Source organism: Saccoglossus kowalevskii, chromosome 20, assembly GCF_978046115.1.
Source record: "Saccoglossus kowalevskii chromosome 20, keSacKowa6.1, whole genome shotgun sequence".
Classification (NCBI taxonomy): domain Eukaryota; kingdom Metazoa; phylum Hemichordata; class Enteropneusta; family Harrimaniidae; genus Saccoglossus; species Saccoglossus kowalevskii.
Genome location: NC_140660.1, coordinates 11,388,161 through 11,415,299, shown reverse-complemented (window position 1 = coordinate 11,415,299; position 27,139 = coordinate 11,388,161). Strand labels below are relative to the sequence as shown.

At 34.8% G+C, this 27,139-nt stretch overlaps 1 protein-coding gene across 3 annotated transcripts in view; it reads left to right on the top strand.

Moving 5' to 3' along the window:
• Positions 1 to 26,223, top strand: part of LOC100370499 (metal cation symporter ZIP14-like) — a 51,145-nt gene extending 24,922 nt beyond the window's left edge. The window contains exons 2-8 of one of the 3 annotated variants that reach the window (XR_014927971.1): positions 4,002 to 4,200; positions 8,351 to 8,526; positions 10,651 to 10,824; positions 12,125 to 12,266; positions 19,140 to 19,568; positions 21,321 to 21,466; positions 22,352 to 22,485. Coding sequence is in view for 2 of the 3 variants with exons in the window: in XM_085494632.1 (XP_085350758.1) it covers positions 4,002 to 4,200; positions 8,351 to 8,526; positions 10,651 to 10,824; positions 12,125 to 12,266; positions 19,140 to 19,568; positions 22,352 to 22,539; positions 24,694 to 24,831 (1,446 nt within the window). In the remaining variant the exon portion in view is untranslated. Of the gene's footprint in view, positions 1 to 4,001; positions 4,201 to 8,350; positions 8,527 to 10,650; positions 10,825 to 12,124; positions 12,267 to 19,139; positions 19,569 to 21,239; positions 21,467 to 22,351; positions 22,540 to 24,693 lie in introns of those variants that run through there. The other 2 variants (XM_085494632.1, XM_085494633.1) reach the window with 2 other exon arrangements.
• Positions 26,224 to 27,139: the final 916 nt, after the last annotated feature.

The window sequence follows — 27,139 nt, the reverse complement described above, 5'->3', positions numbered from 1 at the left end:
TCCGTAACAACCATTACAAAGTTATCTGAAACTTGAAATGTCTTCAAAAAGCGACTAGTAAAGACGGGCAAAATGTAAACTCGTTGATACCGGAGGAATTATCCACCAAACGCCGCCATTTTTAATTTCATTCACGCAAGAGAATGTGTTTGTTTTTAGGGCAAAGTAGCCGATTCCATCCACAATTGGACTCCGAACTGGGAGTTCTGGATATATCTGGTGATCGATCATCATTTTTGGTACCTGGGCATGTTATTTCATTAAAAAAAATTATATTTTTCAAAGTCCCGGACTTTGTCTATGGAGGTACGCAGGGCTGTGGTGGGGACATCTATCAACCGAACGCGTCCCCGTACACACAGCACTGTACGCAGGGCTAGTCACCGATAACACCGGTAATCATATAGTGTATTGCCGTATCTGCTGGGCTATTTACGGGCCGTTATCAAACCGCAAAATACCAGACAAACTCCGTAAGTACGGAAAGGGATCGTTTGTAACCGGCTGTACCAATTTAAGACATGATGCCCTCACATGCCATGAAATGTCAATTGGTCATAAACAAGCCAAATCGATATTCGACGCAAAGAATGCTCCACCCACAGTCACTTGGGAGCTGAAAATCAATAAATACTAATTTTTTTTAAAAAACCAAGTTTTATGGAAGGACAGAGGAGAAAGAAGTTGAGTGCTATACAGGCAGTAGAGCAGCAGAGAGCTGCTGAAGCACTTGATGAGGATGAAGTTGCAGAAGCTGAAACAGATGGTGATGGTGATGCTCATTTGGTAGCTGGATTAGATTCTGACTATGGTTCAGATTTTTCTGACCTAGCCGAAAGCAACAGTGACACAGACGTCTGATATATCATGTTCTGAATATGCATGTTCTCTACAGCTACTTTGTTGTTAAAATAAACCGTGCATAGTATATTGTATACAATTTGTGTTTATTTGTGTGTGTGTGTGTGCGAAAATAATTGAAAAAAATGTGCGGGACTGGTAACATTTTAGCAGGGCTTGTAACTTTTGAAAGTTACCAGCCCTGATGTCTGGTATGTAATCTGGACAAATTTCCTACACTGTCAGTGTGTTTCATAATCGGATCAAAGATGGCTGAATAACGGCTGTTTTTATTTTGGCCATATTACTATGACACGAAACACGTGTTTTGATGTAAATAAACAATCTGTTGTATACGCCACTTGGAACTCAAGTTTCAAGGACACGCTCGCGACAACCCCTCCGCTTTAATATGACGAGCACAAAGAGAACTTAACGGGGACTGTGTCATTTTCAATGACTTGTTACAAATAAGAAAATGCAGTAACGCTGGTGACTGTTCAAGTTTGTTTGCTTCGTTCTGGATACTCTCTGGTTCAAAGAACACGGCAACGCAGTTGTAGACGCAGTATTCGCTGCCCAAATTCGAGTTGAAATTCATGCATTTTTTTTACACAGATGTACGATCCAGTTGTTAGCAAATATAACTGTTTTAATCCAATTAACAACAGGAAGTAACCTGAATCAAGATTTGTTTTATGTCCGTTATGTTCGTTTTATGTTCGAACGCGAACCACTATCGCCATAATGCTTTTGATGCTGATGGTCAAACCACAAGATCAATATATTGTATCGGCCGTTTTTCCTTTTTATAAAAGAGGGGTTTCAGCACACTGTCTGTCCATGAGTTGTGTATTATTCCACAACAGTCTCGACTTTTATTTTGTAATGCGTCAGACAAACGTAATTTGCATACCAATCGCCATTGACGACCACAATTATATTTACAAGATTTAGTCTGTTCACATATTTTTGTATTAAGTATATAGTAGGTGACTGTCTTCAATGCCATCATAAGAGTGTACCTAAGGGTATCTCGTCCTCTGGCAACTAACACCATTTATTACATGGCTTCATATGATCAGCTAAAAATACAAGTGGGCACAGAACAAAGATAACAAAAGATTACCTCACTTACTATTGTTTCCAACCCCAAGCTGTGAACTACTTAACATAACAATAGACTCTCAATTAGGCTAAACAATAGACCTTTAAAATCTGTGACACCATCAGTTGTCTTGAATAATTTTGTATGTAATTATAGTCACTGCAATGGGGTAGACAGGAAATCCTGACTTGACCAGATTCTATTGTCCATTTCTGGCAATGATGATTCAGTGAAAATAAAATCCAGCAAATATACCTTTTTTTTAATCCATACAAAACACCCAAAATGTCTTTTCAGCGAAGATTAATTTAAGCTAAAATAAAGTATTTAACAGTAACATGCAGAGTTACAGCCAGGAAATGAAAGGAACCTGATTGTCTAGAATTCATTTTAAAAAGAAAGCTGTAGTTGCTGGTCTATTATTATTTATTTATTTATTTATTTATTTATTTATTTATTTATTTATTTATTTATTTATTTATTTATTTATTTATTTATTTATTTATTTATTTATTTATTTATTTATTTATTTATTTATTTATTTATTTATTTATTTATTTATTTATTTATTTATTTATTTATTTATTTATTTATTTATTTATTTATTTATTTATTTATTTGTTTATTTATTTATTTATTTATTCCATCCGTCCGTCCGTCAGTGGATTCTGAATCAAAAGTTGACAGGTTTATAGAAATGTAGCATATTGAATCAAATTTTTGACCTTTCTAAACTATGGAAAGTCTGTCTAAAATGAAGGTAACAAAAGAACACAGAGACTTAAATATTTATAGTTATTTTGTTAAATCCGGGGATTCTGAATCAAAAGTTGACAGGTTTATAGAAATGTAGCATATTGAATCTAATTTTTGACCTTTCTAAACTATGGAAAGTCTGTCTAAAATGACAGGTGGTATATGGCTGACCTGGTAACAAAAGAACAAAAAAACTTCTTTATTTAGCTGATTACAATTATTTTCTGTCAAAAGTAATGTACAGAAGTAAATTTTAGTTTTAAATTTACTAAAAATTCCAAGATTAGTTTATTTTAGTAAAAATATAACATTATGATGTATATGGGAAATGTTTGCCATTTTTATTTTCTGTTCTCAGTTATCAAAACTATTAACAGTCCAAAATATCCATAAAATACCCAGGATTGCAATTTTGAAACAGCTGTAACATTTTAAACATATTTGTAACAATTTTGAACATGTCTGAAATATTACAAACACATTTGTAACAATTTTGAACACATTTGTAACACTTTGGAACATATTTGTAACAATTTTGAACATGTCTGAAATATTACAAACACATTTGTAACAATTTTGAACACATTTGTAACACTTTGGAACATATTTGTAACACTTTTGAACACATTTGTAACACTTTGGAACATATTTGTAACAATTTTGAACATGTCTGAAATATTACAAACACATTTGTAACAATTTTGAACACATTTGTAACACTTTGGAACATATTTGTAACACTTTTGAACACATTTGTAACACTTTGGAACATATTTGTAACAATTTTGAACATGTCTGAAATATTACAAACACATTTGTAACAATTTTGAACACATTTGTAACACTTTGGAACATATTTGTAACAATTTTGAACATGTCTGAAATATTACAAACACATTTGTAACAATTTTGAACACATTTGTAACACTTTTGAACACATTTGTAACACTTTGGAACATATTTGTAACAATTTTGAACATGTCTGAAATATTACAAACACATTTGTAACAATTTTGAACACATTTGTAACACTTTGGAACATATTTGTAACACTTTGGAACATATTTGTAACAATTTTGAACACATTTGTAACACTTTGGAACATATTTGTAACAATTTTGAACACATTTGTAACACTTTTTAACACACATTGTATTTGTAACATTTCAAGCACATTTGTAACAATTTTGAACAAATTTGTAACAATTTTGAACACATTGTTAAACACTTTTGAACACTTTCATTGTTGTTGATGTATAAAACTATTATGTTTTTTTTCTTCATATTTTTGATTTAGTGCTGGATGCCTAAGAGATACTTTGATATATCCAGTTACCATAGCAACAGCAATCAAGATACCATTGACCAATCAGCTTTCATTCAGATATGTCCAATCTTAATACAGCAACTAGAGAGCCAATCATGTCACAAAAACGACCGTGATCATTCTGATGAATATGCAAATGAGGACAACTTTACAGACATTCCTCCACATGGTAAGTCATTAACATTCAAATAGACCATTTTCCGTTCACTGCGAGAATCACGCGTTATGCGTGAAATCGAACATAAAAAAAACAGGACAAACAAAGGTCGTAGTGGCGTCAAACATCGCGTGGGATTCGACAAACGTGAAAATATTCTTGGGAACATTTCCATGCTTAATAATGTGCTGTCCACATTTGATGATAGGCAATTTCAATTAAGTAAGGGTATTCAGAAGCAATATTCCTCTGTCGAAGATCGGCCAGTCGATGTGAGGTACGAAATAAAGAAATTCGAGTTCAAAATCAAATCGTTCGATTTTTGCGGCAGACGTTCGACGTGTGTCTTTCATGCATCTTGGGAGATCGCGCAGTTGAACGGGAAATCACCTATTACATTAGCTATGAAATTCCACTGACTGTTTTTTTTTTTTTTGGTGGTTCTTAAGTCCAGTTAAGGTATGTGTATTTTATTTTTCCTTTGCAAAACATGAATTACTGTAAAATGACTAATTTTCACTAGGTTTAAATTTTCACTGATTTACCATGTCGGCAAGAGTTCCTTTTGTAACCCCCATCCCTAACCCTAACTCTAACACTCACTCACAGTCACCCAATTCATTTGTATATACCCCCCTAGTAACTGTAGATGTCCTTAAGAGGGGCATATACAATTAAATGGGAAGTGCTGGAGGGTACAGTTAGGGATAGGGATGGGGGGTACAAAAGGAACTCTTTCCATCATGTCAGATATATTCAGTGGGTTTTAAATCCACGATTTTATTATTTAGATAATGTGTTCTATGCTAAATTTTACATATTCACTGGGTTTTAATTTAGCACATTTTCCAGTCAGCGAAATAAGCAAAGTTAAAAAAAACCCAGTGAATAATTAATCCTTTTACAGTATTAAAATCGCAGAAATTTCTGGGGACGATAATATAATGGTTTATAGTACCGTATTTGCTTTATTAGAACCACACAAAATCTGAAAATCCATTTATTGTGTACCAGATCATTAAAATGTGACTTATTTTGACCATTGGCATGTGTCATTTATTGAGGTAGCGAGAGCGGAAACACAAGTTATAGTTTAATTGAGATTAGGACTTTCCTCGCCAGTTAGTTTTTCCCCTCTCGCTACCTTAAGCCCAACAACAAAGCCCCCATGTAAGTTTTTTTGAATCGCAAAATTAAAATACCGCTGTTATTGCGCTGGACATGTCTACACTTTTTTTTTTAAGATCTAGAATGATTTACCCATACTAATAAATAATACTGTAAGACATGTCTTTTTAGCTAGCATGTTATTTTAGCTCATTTACCTAATCTGTAATTTTGCTAATTCAAGATGTAGCTAATTTATTCTCACAATGAGATTGTTGACACTTTAGCTAAAATAAGATTCATTTAATTCATGCACGGAGTCAAATTCGCTAAAATGCCATGTAGCTATTTAAACACATATTTTACAGTTGTAGCGACAAGCATGTATGAGTGAGATTAAGTTATTAGACAAAGATGAGAGGGATTTGTGCGCTCCAATGTGAGGGGAATTGAAGCAGCGCTCCAATTATAAAGTATTTGTGGCTGACGAGTAACACCCTCGTTAATATGCAAGTTTGGGTTAGCCTTGGTCATTAAGGTTGATAATGCAATTCATTATGGGGAATCAAGTCATTCTTTTAATGCTGGGTCACATCACTGAACTTAGATTGCAAGACAAATTTGTCATTCTAAAGTTTACGTCAATGAAATAAAGGTGAGATCATCTTGAACGAATAATTCGAAGAAAAAAAACACAAAAAAAACAAACAAAAAAATATTTAGTTTGTAACCTATCAAATACCTGATTTACCAGAAACAAATTTTTGCTAGCATGTCTTTTGTTTTTTCGTCATAGCTAGAAGACAAACACAGATAAAATGAAACGCAATCCTCTAGCTTATAGCAGTAACAACGTTCTATGTAATTTACTGGTCATTCTTTTGACTAGAATGGTGAAAAAAACACAAAAAATTACCATCTGGTAATTCCCAAAACAAACATTAGTACAGCATATGGTCTTCTGTATGTGCCAATATCTAAGCTTTCAGATGATGTATGGGTTAATTTTAGCATGCTTTTTGTGAATGTGAAAATTCCAATTTTAACACAATTTACAGTTTTTTATATCACTTTTCATTCTCTAGATATTCAATTTTTCATCAGTATTATGTAGTCAGCCATCTTGATTTTCAAGCAAAGGATTATGGGTAAAATATGACATCATAGAATCTGTTGTCATAAATTGAGAAAATGATTGCATTCTCCTACATTTGTGGAGCTTTTTCTTTAAGGATCATTATGTTGTTTGGATTGATGTTTCCTTTAAGTTTTTAGCTCCGCTGTCGACTTTGTCGAGGGGAGCTTATCATATGAGTGATTGTCCGTCGTCCGTCGTCGTCCGTGTCTATGTTTTACTTTTTTGACTTCTTCTTGAAAACTACAAGCCTGAATGCTTTGATACTTGGTGTATATGTAACTGGGGTAGATCTCTCTCAGATTTGTTCATTTCATGATATCTTCAATTCTCTAATTTTGGTGAATATTTTTGTCATTTTTGGTAAAAAGTGATTATTTCGACTTCTTGTTAAAAACCTCCAGTCAAATTGCTTTGATGTTACATATATAGGTACTACATGTGGTTCTAACTCAGATTTGTTCATTTCGTGATGATATCTTTAATTCTCTAATTTTGGTGAATATTTTTGTAATTTTTGGTAAAAAGTGATATTTTCGACTTCTTGTTGCAAAACCGCAAGTCCAATTGCTTTGATATTACATATATATGTACTACATGTGGACCTCTCTCAGATTTGTTCATTTTGTGATGATATCTTCAATTCTCTAATTTTGGTGAATATTTTTGTCATTTTTGGTAAAGTGATATTTTCGACTTCTTGTTGAAAACCGCAAGTCCAATTCCTTTGATATTACATATATATAGGTACTACATGTGGACCTCTCTCAGATTTGTTCATTTCATGATGATATCTTTAATTCTCTAATTTTGATGAATATTTTTGTAATTTTTGGTAAAAAGTGATATTTTCCACATCTTGTTGAAAACCGCAAGTCTGATTGTTTTGATACTATACATATTGTTCATTTTTTAATGATACTTTCTGTTCTTTAATTGAAATGTGCATTGCTAACAGCGGAGCTATCTCAGCCAATAGGCTGCTTGGTTACCCTTACCAAAATCAAGTATACTGAAAGTATACCCAAGGTACGCTCTGCATGCGTAAGTTAGGTATACCTAATGTGTACCGGAAATGAAACAACTGGTATACCTTAAGTAGTCCAGAATTGGGCACATAGATGGGTATATTTTGGGTATACCTCTTTGGAAGAAGTATACCTTAGGTGTATTTATTTCTGGAAAGTATATCCTAGGTACATTTATTTCGAAGAGTATACCTTTGATAAACCTCACAAAACAAACAGACAAAAGAACTCAACAGGTATACTCAAATCGACTGTCCACATGCAAAGTTGGAAATAGGTACATATATGGTATACCTGAAATATACCAATTTTAAACTTTGCATGATAGCTGTGCTCAAAGGTATACCTAAAGTGTACCACTTCAACTTCAGTATTGGAAGGTACATTTTAAGTATATTTATCCAGAAGCAAGTTTTCAAATAAGTAGTATTTTGGTATACCTGAAATATACCTAAATCAATTTGGTATACTTATAGTGTACCTTTGGTATGCGTAAGGTATACCAGAACAGTTTTTTATTTGGTAAGGGCTGATAGTAAACTAGTGATGCGATTAGACATCAAAATCACATGGTAGTAAACTAGTAATGTGATTGGACACCAAATGTCACCTGATAGTAAACTAGTGATGTGATTGGACATCAAAGGTCACATGATAGTAAATGAGCAATGTGATTGGGCATCCTACATGTAGGATTAGGAGTATTCCCGATTATTTAAATAAAGTTATTAACAATTTTTTTTTTCAAGGGCACATGCAAGCAGGTACTCACAACTTCTGGGGCTGGTTATGTTGTTTGGATCTGTGTTTCAGTGATTATGTCTGTTCTATTTTTACCGTAGTCATGTGACGTAATTTTGACAAATGATATTATCATTGTTTTTCTTTTCAGTATGGGGCTATGGAATACTCTCCATAACTATCATTAGCCTGGTGTCTTTGTGTGGTATTCTCATCGTTCCGGTCTTTCGTAGATTTCCAGAAGGTTATAAGAGATTATTAGCTGTCCTTGTGGCGCTGGCTGTGGGCACTTTGTCAGGTGATGCCATACTACATCTGATTCCCCATGTAAGTATACAAGATTATTGGGTATCCTTGTAGTGCTGGCTGTGGGCACTTTGTCAGGTGATGCCGTACTACATCTGATTCCCCATGTAAGTATACAAGATTATTGGGTATCCTTGTGGCGCTGGCTGTGGGCACTTTGTCAGGTGATGCCATACTACATCTGATTCCCCATGTAAGTATACAAGATTATTGGGTATCCTTGTAGTGCTGGCTGTGGGCACTTTGTCAGGTGATGCCGTACTACATCTGATTCCCCATGTAAGTATACAAAATTATTAGGTATCCTTGTGGCGCTGGCTGTGGGCACTTTGTCAGGTGATGCCATACTACATCTGATTCCCCATGTAAGTATACAAGATTATTAGGTATCCTTGTAGTGCTGGCTGTGGGCACTTTGTCAGGTGATGCCATACTACATCTGATTCCCCATGTAAGTATACAAGATTATTGGGTATCCTTGTAGTGCTGGCTGTGGGCACTTTGTCAGGTGATGCCGTACTACATCTGATTCCCCATGTAAGTATACAAAATTTTTAGGTATCCTTGTAGTGCTGGCTGTGGGCGCTTTGTCAGGTGATGCCGTACTACATCTGATTCCCCATGTAAGTATACAAGATTATTGGGTATCCTTGTAATGCTGGCTGTGGGCACTTTGTCAGGTGATGCCATACTACATCTGATTCCCCATGTAAGTATACAAGATTATTGGGTATCCTTGTAGCGCTGGCTGTGGTCACTTTGTCAGGTGATGCGGTACTACATCTGATTCCCCATGTAAGTATACAAGATTATTGGGTATCCTTGTAGCGCTGGCTGTGGGCACTTTGTCAGGTGATGCCATACTACATCTGATTCCCTATGTAAGTATACAAGATTATTGGGTATCCTTGTAATGCTGGCTGTGGGCACTTTGTCAGGTGATGCCATACTACATCTGATTCCCCATGTAAGTATACAAGATTATTGGGTATCCTTGTAATGCTGGCTGTGGTCACTTTGTCAGGTGATGCCGTACTACATCTGATTCCCCATGTAAGTATACAAGATTATTGGGTATCCTTGTAATGCTGGCTGTGGTCACTTTGTCAGGTGATGCCGTACTACATCTGATTCCCCATGTAAGTATACAAGATTATTGGGTATCCTTGTAATGCTGGCTGTGGGCACTTTGTCAGGTGATGCCGTACTACATCTGATTCCCCATGTAAGTATACAAGATTATTGGGTATCCTTGTAATGCTGGCTGTGGGCACTTTGTCAGGTGATGCCATACTACATCTGATTCCCCATGTAAGTATACAAGATTATTGGGTATCCTTGTAGTGCTGGCTGTGGGCACTTTGTCAGGTGATGCCATACTACATCTGATTCCCCATGTAAGTATACAAGATTATTGGGTATCCTTGTAATGCTGGCTGTGGGCACTTTGTCAGGTGATGCCATACTACATCTGATTCCCCATGTAAGTATACAAGATTATTAGGTATCCTTGTAGTGCTGGCTGTGGGCACTTTGTCAGGTGATGCCATACCACATCTGATTCCCCATGTAAGTATACAAGATTATTAGGTATCCTTGTAGTGCTGGCTGTGGGCAGTTTGTCAGGTGATGCCGTACTACATCTGATTCCCCATGTAAGTATACAAGATTATTAGGTATCCTTGTAGTGCTGGCTGTGGGCACTTTGTCAGGTGATGCCATACCACATCTGATTCCCCATGTAAGTATACAAGATTATTAGGTATCCTTGTAGTGCTGGCTGTGGGCAGTTTGTCAGGTGATGCCGTACTACATCTGATTCCCCATGTAAGTATACAAGATTATTAGGTATCCTTGTAGTGCTGGCTGTGGGCACTTTGTCAGGTGATGCCATACCACATCTGATTCCCCATGTAAGTATACAAGATTATTAGGTATCCTTGTAGTGCTGGCTGTGGGCAGTTTGTCAGGTGATGCCATACTACATCTGATTCCCCATAGATGCTGCTGCATCTTTTTCCCTCGGTAACTAATTTGCATAGTGCAGAGTGAATGTAACAGCTAGCGTAGAAAAACAAATTATTTTAGTCTATTCAAAAAAACTCTCATCAACCATGAATAACTATTTTTTATATTGTTGAATAGTCTTACGGACTCCACGCACATGAAGAGAGTGATGGCAGTGAGCACAGTGACCATGGCGACGACAACAAAGCACAGGAAGCGGTTTATCGGGGATTGGTCGTTTTACTCGGCATTTATTTTTTCTTTATGGTAGAAAGATTGATGCATATTTATTCAGATACGAAAAAAAAACAGGTTAGTTTGTTTCATTCCTCCAAATAACCATGGTAACCTAATGATTTCTACCTGCAAATACTCGTCTGTATGAGGTTTAAAACAAGTCAAAATAGGTAATGTTTCTGTGGATTTAACACATAATTTAAATTTAATATGCTCTTCTATGATGCTTTAGGCCAGACTTTTATTATCCCATGTTTCGCGAACCCGCCGAATGAACAGGAGCTGAAAATGAAATAAAAATAAAATTTTATTTCAGTGTAATTTCTCGCGCCTGCCGACTTGTAAGTGCAATAAAATGCTAAAAAAATATTATTTTTATCTTCATTTTTTTACCGCCCGCCGCATAACAAATCCAAGTTGCATTTTCATGGGAGTATCATGATCAAAGTACCGAAGTCTCGCGCAGATGAGAAACAAGGTTATACATGGAATACAATTTTATTTCATTTCTTCTCTCCGATCAATGATCTCACTTACAATTCTTTGAGAATCACACAAATCTAATAGAAAAAAAGAATTAATTTTTTTTTTTTCGCCCTCCTCAAAAAAATTGCCTTATAAAAACTCGAGAAACAAGGAATAAAAAAAGTCTGGCCTTATGGGTAATAATTAAGAATTCAGGAAATAATAAAATAAATCCACAAACTTCAGGCCTGTCCATGGAAATTCAGAAATAAGATACGGTATGAATGCTTTTATATTTTTGTTGTTTCTCTGTATTTTTGTTTAAGCTACAATCGGCAACGAAAGATTGTGTACATATAATTAATTTAGAACAAACTGCTCACAATTTTGTCAGAAAAACTTTGTTTGAAGTTTTTATGTTGAGTAATGTTAAGTAATATGCATACTATAATATATAATCAGGGGTTTTTCTAAAAAAAAAACTGCAAGAGGGTGCACTGCAATTCAGCAGCGCCACCAGTGGGGGAGATAGGGTTCTCCCTACCAGGGAGTTTTTGATAAGTTAAAATGGAGCGTTCGATGGCTTTCTTACTATCCAAAATGGCCAAAATTACTATCAGACTGGTCACAGTTGAATATTGTGGCCACATGTGATCCCTGGTCAATCAAAATTTTTCGGTTGCCAGAAGATCTCCTCTCTAGGGTAAGGGGTGGCATGGCCATGACATGAGGGCGCTGTGCCCTTGTTCCTGACAACAACAGCTAATCACAGGATACCACTATGCTGATAGCCAAACATTATAGTATCTGTGCGTACACGAAACGCCGCATCTTTGACTTCCAAGAAAGTAGTATTTCTAATCGTCTTTTTTCTATTCTGAAATTTTGTTTAATTTCTTACTCTTCATAGAAAAATTCTGCTCATGCCAAGAAGCAATTACATCTTAAGAAACATCAGGTGGTTGTGGGTTCTCGACTCAGCAACGCTAACAACAAGACTGAGTATTCTGAATCGCTGCCAATGGTGGTAACGCTACCTGTTAATGAAAAAAGTAAGTGATATAGAGGGCAGTTTAATTATATAGAGGGCGCTATAACATAAGATTTGAGTATTCTGAATCGCTGCTAATGATGGTAACACTACCTGTCAATGAAAAAAGTAAGTGATATAGAGGGCAGTTTAAATATATAGAGGGCGCTATAACATAAGTTTTGAGTATTCTGAATCACTGCCAATGGTGGTAACGCTACCTGTCAATGAAAAAAGTAAGTGATATAGAGGGCAGTTTAATTATATAGAGGGCGCTATAACATAAGTTTTGAGTATTCTGAATCGCTGCCGATGATGGTAACGCTATCTATCAATGAAAAAAGTAAGTGATATAGAGGGCAGTTTAATTATATAGAGGGCGCTATAACATAAGTTTTGAGTATTCTGAATCGCTGCCAATGATGGTAACGCTACCTATCAATGAAAAAAGTAAGTGATATAGAGGGCAGTTTAATTATATAGAGGGCGCTATAACATAAGTTTTGAGTATTCTGGATCACAGCCAATGGTGGTAACACTACCTGTTAATGAAAAAAGTAAGTGATATAGAGGGCAGTTTAATTATATAGAGGGCGCTATAACATAAGTTTTGAGTATTCTGAATCGCTGCCAATGATGGTATCGCTACCTGTCAATGAAAAAAGCAAGTGATATAGAGGGCAGTTTAATTATATAGAGGGCGCTATAACATAAGTTTTGAGTATTCTGAATCGCTGCCGATGATGGTAACGCTACCTGTCAATGAAAAAAGTAAGTGATATAGAGGGCAGTTTAAATATATAGAGGGCGTTATAACATAAGTTTTGAGTATTCTGAATCACAGCCAATGATGGTAACGCTACCTGTCAATGAAAAAAGTAAGTGATATAGAGGGCAGTTTAAATATATAGAGGGCGCTATAACATAAGTTTTGAGTATTCTGAATTGCCGCCAATGAAGGTAACGCTACCTGTCAATGAAAAAAGTAAGTGATATAGAGGGCAGTTTAATTATATAGAGGGCGCTATAACATAAGTTTTGAGTATTCTGAATCACAGCCAATAGTGGTAACACTACCTGTCAATGAAAAAAGTAAGTGATATAGAGGGCAGTTTAAATATATAGAGGGCGCTATAACATAAGTTTTGAGTATTCTGAATCGCTGCCAATGATGGTAACGCTACCTATCAATGAAAAAAGTAAGTGATATAGAGGGCAGTTTAATTATATAGAGGGCGCTATAACATAAGTTTTGAGTATTCTGAATCACAGCCAATGGTGGTAACGCTACCTGTCAATGAAAAAAGTAAGTGATATAGAGGGCAGTTTAATTATATAGAGGGCGCTATAACATAAGTTTTGAGTATCTGAATCGCTGCTAATGATGGTAACGCTACCTATCAATGAAAAAAGTAAGTGATATAGAGGGCAGTTTAATTATATAGAGGGCGCTATAACATAAGATTTGAGTATTCTGAATCGCTGCTAATGATGGTAACGCTACCTGTCAATGAAAAAAGTAAGTGATATAGAGGGCAGTTTAATTATATAGAGGGCGCTATAACATAAGATTTGAGTATTCTGAATCACAGCCAATGGTGGTAACGCTACCTGTCAATGAAAAAAGTAAGTGATATAGAGGGCAGTTTAATTATATAGAGGGCGCTATAACATAAGTTTTGAGTATTCTGAATCGCTGCTAATGATGGTAACGCTACCTGTCAATGAAAAAAGTAAGTGATATAGAGGACAGTTTAATTATATAGAGGGCGCTATAACATAAGTTTTGAGTATTCTGAATCGCTGCTAATGATGGTAACGCTACCTATCAATGAAAAAAGTAAGTGATATAGAGGGCAGTTTAATTATATAGAGGGCGCTATAACATAAGTTTTGAGTATTCTGAATCACAGCCAATGGTGGTAACGCTACCTGTCAATGAAAAAAGTAAGTGATATAGAGGGCAGTTTAAATATATAGAGGGCGTTATAACATAAGTTTTGAGTATTCTGAATCACAGCCAATGATGGTAACGCTACCTGTCAATGAAAAAAGTAAGTGATATAGAGGGCAGTTTAATTATATAGAGGGCGCTATAACATAAGTTTTGAGTATTCTGAATCACAGCCAATAGTGGTAACACTACCTGTCAATGAAAAAAGTAAGTGATATAGAGGACAGTTTAATTATATAGAGGGCGCTATAACATAAGTTTTGAGTATTCTGAATCGCTGCTAATGATGGTAACGCTACCTATCAATGAAAAAAGGAAATGATATAGAGGGCAGTTTAATTATATAGAGGGCGCTATAACATAAGTTTTGAGTATTCTGAATCACAGCCAATGGTGGTAACGCTACCTGTCAATGAAAAAAGTAAGTGATATACAGGGCAGTTTAAATATATAGAGGGCGTTATAACATAAGTTTTGAGTATTCTGAATCACAGCCAATGATGGTAACGCTACCTGTCAATGAAAAAAGTAAGTGATATAGAGGGCAGTTTAAATATATAGAGGGCGCTATAACATAAGTTTTGAGTATTCTGAATTGCTGCCAATGATGGTAACGCTACCTGTCAATGAAAAAAGTAAGTGATATAGAGGGCAGTTTAATTATATAGAGGGCGCTATAACATAAGTTTTGAGTGTTCTGAATCACAGCCAATAGTGGTAACACTACCTGTCAATGAAAAAAGTAAGTGATATAGAGGGCAGTTTAAATATATAGAGGGCGCTATAACATAAGTTTTGAGTATTCTGAATCGCTGCCAATGATGGTAACGCTACCTATCAATGAAAAAAGTAAGTGATATAGAGGGCAGTTTAATTATATAGAGGGCGCTATAACATAAGTTTTGAGTATTCTGAATCACAGCCAATGGTGGTAACACTACCTGTTAATGAAAAAAGTAAGTGATATAGAGGGCAGTTTAATTATATAGAGGGCGCTATAACATAAGTTTTGAGTATTCTGAATCGCTGCTAATGATGGTAACGCTACCTGTCAATGAAAAAAGTAAGTGATATAGAGGGCAGTTTAAATATATAGAGGGCGCTATAACATAAGTTTTGAGTATTCTGAATCGCTGCCAATGATGGTAACGCTACCTATCAATGAAAAAAGTAAGTGATATAGAGGGCAGTTTAATTATATAGAGGGCGCTATAACATAAGTTTTGAGTATTCTGAATCACAGCCAATGGTGGTAACGCTACCTGTCAATGAAAAAAGTAAGTGATATAGAGGGCAGTTTAAATATATAGAGGGCGTTATAACATAAGTTTTGAGTATTCTGAATCACAGCCAATGATGGTAACGCTACCTGTCAATGAAAAAAGTAAGTGATATAGAGGGCAGTTTAATTATATAGAGGGCGCTATAACATAAGTTTTGAGTATTCTGAATCACAGCCAATAGTGGTAACACTACCTGTCAATGAAAAAAGTAAGTGATATAGAGGACAGTTTAATTATATAGAGGGCGCTATAACATAAGTTTTGAGTATTCTGAATCGCTGCTAATGATGGTAACGCTACCTATCAATGAAAAAAGGAAATGATATAGAGGGCAGTTTAATTATATAGAGGGCGCTATAACATAAGTTTTGAGTATTCTGAATCACAGCCAATGGTGGTAACGCTACCTGTCAATGAAAAAAGTAAGTGATATACAGGGCAGTTTAAATATATAGAGGGCGTTATAACATAAGTTTTGAGTATTCTGAATCACAGCCAATGATGGTAACGCTACCTGTCAATGAAAAAAGTAAGTGATATAGAGGGCAGTTTAAATATATAGAGGGCGCTATAACATAAGTTTTGAGTATTCTGAATTGCTGCCAATGATGGTAACGCTACCTGTCAATGAAAAAAGTAAGTGATATAGAGGGCAGTTTAATTATATAGAGGGCGCTATAACATAAGTTTTGAGTGTTCTGAATCACAGCCAATAGTGGTAACACTACCTGTCAATGAAAAAAGTAAGTGATATAGAGGGCAGTTTAAATATATAGAGGGCGCTATAACATAAGTTTTGAGTATTCTGAATCGCTGCCAATGATGGTAACGCTACCTATCAATGAAAAAAGTAAGTGATATAGAGGGCAGTTTAATTATATAGAGGGCGCTATAACATAAGTTTTGAGTATTCTGAATCACAGCCAATGGTGGTAACACTACCTGTTAATGAAAAAAGTAAGTGATATAGAGGGCAGTTTAAATATATAGAGGGCGCTATAACATAAGTTTTGAGTATTCTGAATCGCTGCTAATGATGGTAACGCTACCTGTCAATGAAAAAAGTAAGTGATATAGAGGGCAGTTTAAATATATAGAGGGCGCTATAACATAAGTTTTGAGTATTCTGAATCGCTGCCAATGATGGTAACGCTACCTATCAATGAAAAAAGTAAGTGATATAGAGGGCAGTTTAATTATATAGAGGGCGCTATAACATAAGTTTTGAGTATTCTGAATCACAGCCAATGGTGGTAACGCTACCTGTCAATGAAAAAAGTAAGTGATATAGAGGGCAGTTTAATTATATAGAGGGCGCTATAACATAAGATTTGAGTATTCTGAATCGCTGCTAATGATGGTAACGCTACCTGTCAATGAAAAAAGTAAGTGATATAGAGGACAGTTTAATTATATAGAGGGCGCTATAACATAAGTTTTGAGTATTCTGAATCGCTGCTAATGATGGTAACGCTACCTATCAATGAAAAAAGTAAGTGATATAGAGGGCAGTTTAATTATATAGAGGGCGCTATAACATAAGTTTTGAGTATTCTGAATCACAGCCAATGGTGGTAACGCTACCTGTCAATGAAAAAAGTAAGTGATATAGAGGGCAGTTTAAATATATAGAGGGCGTTATAACATAAGTTTTGAGTATTCTGAATCACAGCCAATGATGGTAACGCTACCTGTCAATGAAAAAAGTAAGTGATATAGAGGGCAGTTTAATTATATAGAGGGCGCTATAACATAAGTTTTGAGTATTCTGAATCACAGCCAATAGTGGTAACACTACCTGTCAATGAAAAAAGTAAGTGATATAGAGGACAGTTTAATTATATAGAGGGCGCTATAACATAAGTTTTGAGTATTCTGAATCGCTGCTAATGATGGTAACGCTACCTATCAATGAAAAAAGGAAATGATATAGAGGGCAGTTTAATTATATAGAGGGCGCTATAACATAAGTTTTGAGTATTCTGAATCACAGCCAATGGTGGTAACGCTACCTGTCAATGAAAAAAGTAAGTGATATACAGGGCAGTTTAAATATATAGAGGGCGCTATAACATAAGTTTTGAGTATTCTGAATCGCTGCCAATGATGGTAACGCTACCTATCAATGAAAAAAGTAAGTGATATAGAGGGCAGTTTAATTATATAGAGGGCGCTATAACATAAGTTTTGAGTATTCTGAATCACAGCCAATGGTGGTAACACTACCTGTTAATGAAAAAAGTAAGTGATATAGAGGGCAGTTTAATTATATAGAGGGCGCTATAACATAAGTTTTGAGTATTCTGAATCGCTGCTAATGATGGTAACGCTACCTGTCAATGAAAAAAGTAAGTGATATAGAGGGCAGTTTAAATATATAGAGGGCGCTATAACATAAGTTTTGAGTATTCTGAATCACAGCCAATGGTGGTAACGCTACCTGTCAATGAAAAAAGTAAGTGATATACAGGGCAGTTTAAATATATAGAGGGCGCTATAACATAAGTTTTGAGTATTCTGAATTGCTGCCAATGATGGTAACGCTACCTGTCAATGAAAAAAGTAAGTGATATAGAGGGCAGTTTAATTATATAGAGGGCGCTATAACATAAGATTTGAGTATTCTGAATCGCTGCTAATGATGGTAACGCTACCTGTCAATGAAAAAAGTAAGTGATATACAGGGCAGTTTAATTATATAGAGGGCGCTATAACATAAGTTTTGAGTATTCTGAATCGCTGCTAATGATGGTAACGCTACCTATCAATGAAAAAAGTAAGTGATATAGAGGGCAGTTTAATTATATAGAGGGCGCTATAACATAAGTTTTGAGTATTCTGAATCACAGCCAATGGTGGTAACGCTACCTGTCAATGAAAAAAGTAAGTGATATAGAGGGCAGTTTAATTATATAGAGGGTGCTATAACATAAGTTTTGAGTATTCTGAATCGCTGCTAATGATGGTAACGCTATCTATCAATGAAAAAAGTAAGTGATATAGAGGGCAGTTTAATTATATAGAGGGCGCTATAACATAAGTTTTGAGTATTCTGAATCGCTGCTAATGATGGTAACGCTACCTATCAATGAAAAAAGTAAGTGATATAGAGGACAGTTTAATTATATAGAGGGCGCTATAACACAAATTTTGAGTATTCTGAATCGCCGATAATAGTGGTAACACTACCTGTTAAAAAGTTAAAAGTAAGTGACCTGTGTTGATTTCTGGAGTTAGTTATCAATTTGAAATGCCTTGGGCCACCTCATTCTCAAAAGGAGGAAATGGTATTTACTGAGAAGGACGCACTCTCAAGTTGTTACTTTTTGCTGAATTTTCATATTTTTTCTTGTTTTGCACTATTTTAAATGTTATAAATTATAAAGTACAATTACAACAATGATAAAAATTCTTATGGAAAATTCATATACTGATCATGCCCCTCTCTAAAAGTACCTTGGCCTCCTATTAAAAATAGGATGGTCTTATCTGAAAATGATCTCCAGAAGTCAGTTTTAATTGAATCAACACAGGTGATTTGTTAGCAAGTTTGCTGACGATGTTGGTAATTAGGTGTTTCTTTCATTCACAGTAACAGTAATTAATCTACAATCCATGTGTATAAAAATATTTATTTTATTTTATACATTTCATGCAGGTCCTGATCAGATGAATAATATCACTACTATGGTTTCCAAGACAACTGACAAACATCACCATGGCAATGCCGAACATTCAAACAATAGTGTCCAAGATGATCCTGATCATCGTAACCTAGGATACCAGGAAAGCCAGGACCATGTCAACAATGATCAGGCTCATCTAAGTCACAAACATTCACAAAGTTTATATGGTCATCATCATGACGATGTAGAGGATAACAATGACCATCATCATCACCATCATCATCACCATGGCGCCAACATGAATGATGGAATAGCCTCCGTCGCTTGGATGGTTATCATGGGTGACGGCCTTCATAACTTCAGCGACGGGCTGGTTGTCGGTGCTGCCTTTTCTGACAGCATCACCGGTGGAATTAGTACATCTGTTGCTATCTTCTGCCACGAGTTACCGCATGAATTGGGTAAATGAGAATTTTATATTTAATGTGATATAATATGATATGGTATGATATGATATGATATGATATGATATGATAAGATAGGATAAGATAGGATAAGATAGGATAAGATAGGATATGATAAGATAGGGTAGGGTAGAGTGGGATGGGATGGGATGGTTTATTACCCATATTATTCGTGAAAAATACAATTTTGAAATAGGAAAAAAAACATATATATATTTACAGGTAATGGGAATTTGAAATAGCTTAGGAAGCCAAATTTGTCAAATTCTTTTAAACATAAATAAATATACAATAATTTAAATATTTGCCGCTAAACTGACTAAGTTAATGTAAAAAATGCAGCCAAGCCATATGACAATACTGTTTTCATAAAAGCGAAGAATATAATATTGAAACAAAATAGAGTTTGTCAGTGTGCCTTTCAGCTAGATGAACTTGACCATGGTTCACCATCAACTAATATGGTCAAGGACACAATTACTGAGAATACTTTATTTTCGCTTGGAATTGATTATACCTTTTTTCCTATATTTTACATTCAACAATCAGTGAAATTAAATTCCATAGAAAACACCAAAAATTTCTTTTCAGCAAAAATTAATTCCAGCTAAAATAAAGTATTTAACAGTATTCGTTATTCACTCACATGGTAGCTAAGTACTGTAGAATACTTTATTTTCGCTTGGAATTAAGTTTTGCTATTTGCGCTGGAGGAATGATTCAGTGAAAATAAAATCCAGCGAATATACCTTTTTTTCCTATATTTTACATTCAACTTGTCAAAAATCAGTGAAAATAAATTCCATAGAAAACACCAAACAAAAATGTCTTTTCAGCGAAAATTAATTCCAGCTGAAATAAAGTATTTTACAGTATAGCAGTTGAATTTTCTCTGATCTTATATGTTCTCTGGTCAAGCATGGTCAGAAAACTGACATTTTGTGTTTCTGATCATGGTCAGGACCATATTGCATTTGATGGTTGACTATGATAATTAACCTTTTCACCACCAGTTCCCTCTTTTCATAGAAATTCACAAAATAGTCCTGTTTATAGTCTGCACTTTCCTTCAGAAGTTTGAGACAAAAATAGCCAATTTTTTTGAGTAAAAACTGAAAATTGACTCAAGTTTTGTCTGTTGGCTCCAAAATTAGGTTTTATTTCCAGAAATATTAAAGACTATAAGCAAAAAGCGCAGACAAATTTCGGCGAGAAAGTCCAGTGGCGAATAAGTTAATGCTCGACCATTAAATACCATGGTCATCATTTCACCAGATATCAATATTTTTGACACATTGAGTTAATATACCTACAAATGTATAATGCAACCAAGGTTCTGCCCAGCCTGATTTGAGTGCCGGTCGCTAATTAATATGAGTTCATTAATATTCATGAGCTAATTAATATTCATTTTTCCATTCTACTAGCTACGATTTAACTACTTTAATTATTTTAACTTTTTTTAAATATTTCAATGTAAAATTAATCTGCTTTGATAAAAGTGAAAAAATATATACACTTTAGTTTCGCAATCACGTCTAAAATACGTATTTTGAGACATTGACCTCTGACCTGGCAGCCATTTTTTTTGTCAAAGCATGTCATCCGATTGTTACGGCCAAAGTGGAAACAAGAATTTAATTGTTTTCTTTTCCAATGGAATGCTAGTAAATCACATTAATAGTGAGAAATAAGTATTCCTTGTATCGCTGACTGAATATAGCCTATGAATTTAATTTTATGAACGAGTCATGAAGCCAAAAACATCAATGAAGTTTACTACACTCGAGTGCAAGTGCAGATTAAACGAACGACAGCTTGATGCATCGCTGCCGGTGAAGTGAGCAAGTTATTGTTCAACTCGACAAATCCTACACACAACTAAACATGCAATGGTAATCCTTCCTTCTGTTTATTTATCGTTGTCTTCCCTTCCATTATCTTGATGTATGATTTATTCCGATCTGGTTCATTTGTTAAAACTAACAGAATGTCAATCGGAGGTTAAAACAAAAACACATTTAATAGGCCAATGTCACACGTGTACGTTGATTTTGATCAGCTGTGTCTTCTTTCATTAAAGTTTTGTTGTGTGTTAATTTTTTGCATTGTGTTGTTGTGTGTTAAAACCAACAAGGACAATAGAATGATGGTCCAGTGGCCGACATCCTGTGTGTATCATAAACAAATAGAATAGTGCCGGTCGCCAACTTTTTGTCCTGGTCGGAAATTCTGAGTGCCGGTCGCTAGCGACCGGCGCCGACCAGCGTGGGCAGATCCCTGAATGCAACAGACAATCATACTATGAAACAGAAATCTTGAAAAAAAAATGTGGAATTGGGCCAATATGAAATTCATATTTTATAAAACAAAATAAGTCACAAAATTTCATTTCATGCTTTCTGAAGCTTCCCTCAGTCTTTAGTTATTCTTTAATACTGTAAAACCATTTATATTCACTGACATTTAATTTCACTATTTTGATGTTTTGAGCATATTCATTATGTTTTAATTCCACAAATTTGTGGAGCATTCTATGGCTTCCTTGAGGGCCAAAATTACTATCTGACAGGTCACAGTTGAAGACTGTGGCCACATGTGATCCCTGGTCAATCAGAATTTAATAGTTGACAGAGGATCTGCTCCCCAGGGTAAGGAGGCACATGGCCATGGAATGAGGGCGCTGCGCCCTTGTTCCCTCGTTTAAAAAAATCTCTGCTTGCTCTAAAAGAAGAGCATCTTCAATTTTTTTTTTAAATATTTTTTTTTTCTCATATCAGGAGACTTCGCTATTCTACTATCTTCTGGGATGGCGGTGAAGCAAGCTGTGATGTATAGTCTGTTATCGTCGATATTGAGTTACATCGGCATGTTTATTGGGATCGCCATCAGCAATATCAAAACGGCGAGTTTGTGGGTTTTCGCGCTGGCCGGTGGAATGTTTCTTTATATAGCCCTTGTTGATATGGTGAGCTATAATTGAATTAAATATTGAATTTAATTTAATTAAATATTGAATTGAATTTAATTAAATATTGAATTGAATTTAATTAAATATTGAATTGAATTTAATTAAATATTGAATTGAATTTAATTAAATATTGAATTGAATTTAATTAAATATTGAATTGAATTTAATTAAATATTGAATTTAATTTAATTAAATATTGAATTGAATTTAATTAAATATTGAATTGAATTTAAATAAATATTGAATTGAATTTAATTAAATATTGAATTGAATTTAATTAAATATTGAATTGAATTTAATTAAATATTGAATTGAATTTAATTAAATATTGAATTGAATTCAATTAAATATTGAATTGAATTCAATTCAATATTGAATTGAATTGAATTAAATATTGAATTGAATTGAATTGAATTAAATATTGAATTTAATTTAATTAAATATTGAATTGAATTGAATTGAATTAAATATTGAATTTAATTTAATTAAATATTGAATTTAATTTAATTAAATATTGAATTGAATTTAATTAAATATTGAATTGAATTTAATTAAATATTGAATTGAATTTAATTAAATATTGAATTGAATTTAAATTTGTTTTTTTGCAGAAGCATTTGTGTACAGCTTTCCTATGAATTGCGCCCTCTAGTGGCAAAACAATTCTATGTCGTAAACGGGTGACATGCATGTCGACAATATCATTTTGATCTGTAGTTGTCTATCAAGGAAAATTTTGTTTTGAGAGATTTGAATATTTTTTAGATGACCAATTACAAGAGGACAAAGTTGCCAATTTTGTTTTCACTCATATTAAAGATGCGTTTAATGTCAAACATAAAAAAATGTGGCATTCTATATTGTAGTACAGGTAGCCTTTGTTGTGCGGCGTTGTCAACACGGCCAACAGATAAATTTGATCAGCATCTGTTGACACAAACACTGTTATAGTTACAAACTTGGTGGATGCAATCAGTGTGTACAACATAATCTAATTTTGAGCCCGCCACGTATACAAAAATGTATTGAAATTGCGTGAAATTACTAATAAAAGATAAATTGATAAATAGACCTATGTAACCACAGTCAGCTGGCGCACATCTGATATAATAAAATAAATGCGATATTTACTATATGGGGGCCGCCATCTTGAATGACGCATAAAACTAAATAAGAGACAAGTTGTGAAACGCGTTTTTCAGTTTCCTGCAAATCAGGACAAAAATACCAATCTTTCACAAAAATACGGTCCGTTGGGGTTATATTAAGCCAACCGATAACAAAATACGGCCGAATTCGCCGTTTTTGTGTGGAAAAATCCCTTGCATACGAACACCTAATTACGCGAAGAACATAGAACACTAAGTCGGGGTATTTGAAACTAAAAATTGGCATTCCAGCACAGCAGCCAATCAGCGACGGCCTAACGCTTAGATGACAATATAGTAAATATAGTAAATATCGCATTTATTTTATTATACCAGATGTGCGCCAGCTGACTGTGTATGTAACCATGGTGTTTAGAGCGGTGGACGAATAAAACAGGAGAGAATAAAACATTGATAAAGGGGTAAACTCAAATCTCATTGCTTTCTCACTCACAGCGAGATCTTGGAGGCCATGAAATGAACTATTGTAAAATAGTTTATTTTAGCTTGGAAGTAATTGTCGCTGAAGGAACGATTCGGTGATAAAACCCAGCTAATATTATCCTACATTTTACATTCAAGTTTTAAAAAATCATTAAAACCAAAAACACCCAAAAAAATCAATTCAGAGAAAATTAATTTTAGCTAAAATAAAGTATTTTACAGTAGCTTTTAAACCAGCCTAAAATTCACAAATTCACAAATTGCGTTTAATCATGATTCGAAGAAAATTTGAGGTCTGTCTAGGGAGAAAAAAAGTAGTAAAAATAAAATATATTGCATTTTAGAAATAAATCACCGTATTTTGTTTTAAAGCAGGGGAGATGTCACCTGCGCATGCGTCAGATGGCCATAGCGTGTCATTGTTTACAAACAATCGTCTACCCATTTGCGTTTTAGCGTGTATTGTTATCATTGCTTGGGACTCAATTCCCGCATGTGCACAGGTGACACCCCTCCCGCTTTAATATTAATTCGAAAATTTTTTTTTTTTACTCTGTAGCTACCAGAAATGATGCATGGCGAGAAGAAACGGCAGTGGTTAACTTTGCTGCTACAGAATGTTGGTATTCTACTCGGAATTGGTATTATGTTAATTATTGCACTCTTTGAGGAAAAACTACTTGTAGCCCTGCAGTAGTTGCCATAGTAACAAGTCTTCCAGTACATCTCATTATTTATTGACACTTACAGAGGGCGCCCTATCTGTTTTACGTGTTTCCACAACATGTTGCACCAATTAACACATTTAACATATTTATTTCATACACATTGCCCGTTACTCGTGTTTGTATTTTCATTGTGCTTTCTACCATATCACTACCATATTGGGAAGATTTGCCGTAGTTTTATCTTTTATTAGAATGTAGCAGTTTGGCAACGATGTTTGCATTTTTTTCTGAGCAAATTTTGGATCACCACTGTGGTGGTTTAAGTGTACGACACAAAAATGTGATGTAAGCAACTTGAACTTGAACTTGAACTTGAACTTGTGTAGTGATTGATGACAATGATAAATGCACTAAGGGGCTGAATGCATAGCGTGAATGAAAAAAATAATGATTGCACAATATATATATATATCATAATAGGTGCTTTATTATTTAAAAAAATGACAATTCTGTTGTATATTACCACCATATAGTGCTTTATTTGTATCACCACTAGATGGCGCTATATTACTTCTAGAGGGCGCTTTATGAGCATTATTATTACTAGTATATATTTAAAACAAAACTGCCGAATGCTGAAATATTCTTTTGAAAACTTATACATTTAGTTACATTTCTATCTGATATGTTAGATAATTTTGGATAGTTTATTTTTGTATCCGGCTGTACTACTTTGAGGTGCTGAATATCACTTATTTGAAAGAAAAACTTACACGGGGTATTCCAAAATTTTTGTCAAATTTATTTTTTTGTGACTTCTAATCATATCAGAAAATTACCAGCAATTGATCTATCTTAGACGAAACCAAGATGTCATTGAGAGTGGGAAAAAAAAAATGTTTTTTTTTGTCTTCATGTCTTCTGTGTCAAATACCATGGTTACAAGGATCAATAGAACAGTAGACATGATGCTGGGAGAGAATGGAACGCTATTTGAGGGTCAAATACAAGTCATGTGACTCTCTCACTCTCAATGAGATCTCAGCGGCCATTTCTGTCTAAAGTCTATTCTTGTATTCTGGTAACAAGAATTTAAAAGTTTACAGTGTACATAAAATGCAGGACATAAAAACTGTACTTTTGAAAGAATATAATTTACACTTGAATATAAGCAATGAATGTTTCTCTACTATATATATAGGCAAACAAATACTCTGAAAATGATCCTCAATTAAATTTTAGCAGATAATCTCAGATGTATTTGCTGAATGTTGCATATATTATTTGATGGAATGAGTAAAAATTAATATCGTTCATATTTAATTCAAAATAATGGCTATATCTTTTACAAAGAATAAATAAGTCATTGGCAAGTCTATTCTGCGCAAATACTAGAGATGAATAAAAAACGTATTTGTGAATACTGTTAATTGTTTTTCCTGTTGTAACAGGTAAGGATGAATCCGAATGAATCCACTGAACAAGGGTGAATCCGAATGAATCCTGTGAACAAGGGTGAATCCGAATGAATCCTCTGAACAAGGGTGAATCCGAATGAATTCTCTGAACAAGGGTGAATCCGAATGAATCCTCTAAACAAGGGTGAATCCGAATGAATCCTCTAAACAAGGATGAATCTGAATGAATCGTCTGAGCAAGGGTGAATCCGAATGAATCCACTGAACAAGGATGAATCCGATTGAATCCTCTGAAGAAGGGTGAATCCGAATGAATCCTCTGAGCAAGGGTAAATCCTTTGAACAAGGGTGAATCCGAATGAATCCTCTGAGCAAGGGTAAATCCTTTGAACAAGGGTGAATCCGAATGAATCCTCTGAGCAAGGGTAAATCCTTTGAACAAGGGTGAATCCGAATGAATCCTCTGAACAAGGGTGAATCCGAATGAATCCTCTGAACAAGGGTGAATCCGAATGAATCCTCTGAGCAAAGGTAAATCCTTTGAACAAGGGTGAATCCGAATGAATCCTCTGAGCAAGGGTAAATCCTTTGAACAAGGGTGAATCCGAATGAATCCTCTGAACAAGGGTGAATCCGAATGAATCCTCTGAACAAGGGTGAATCCGAATGAATCCTCTGAACAAGGGTGAATCCGAATGAATCCTCTGAGCAAGGGTAAATCCTTTGAACAAGGGTGAATCTGAATGAATCTTCTGAGCAAGGGTGAATCCGAATGAATCCACTGAACAAGGGTGAATCTGATTGAACCCTCTGAACAAGGATGAATCCGAATGAATCCTCTGAACAAGGATGAATCCGAATGAATCCTCTGAACAAGGGTGAATCCGAATGAATCCTCTGAACATTGGTGAATCCTCTG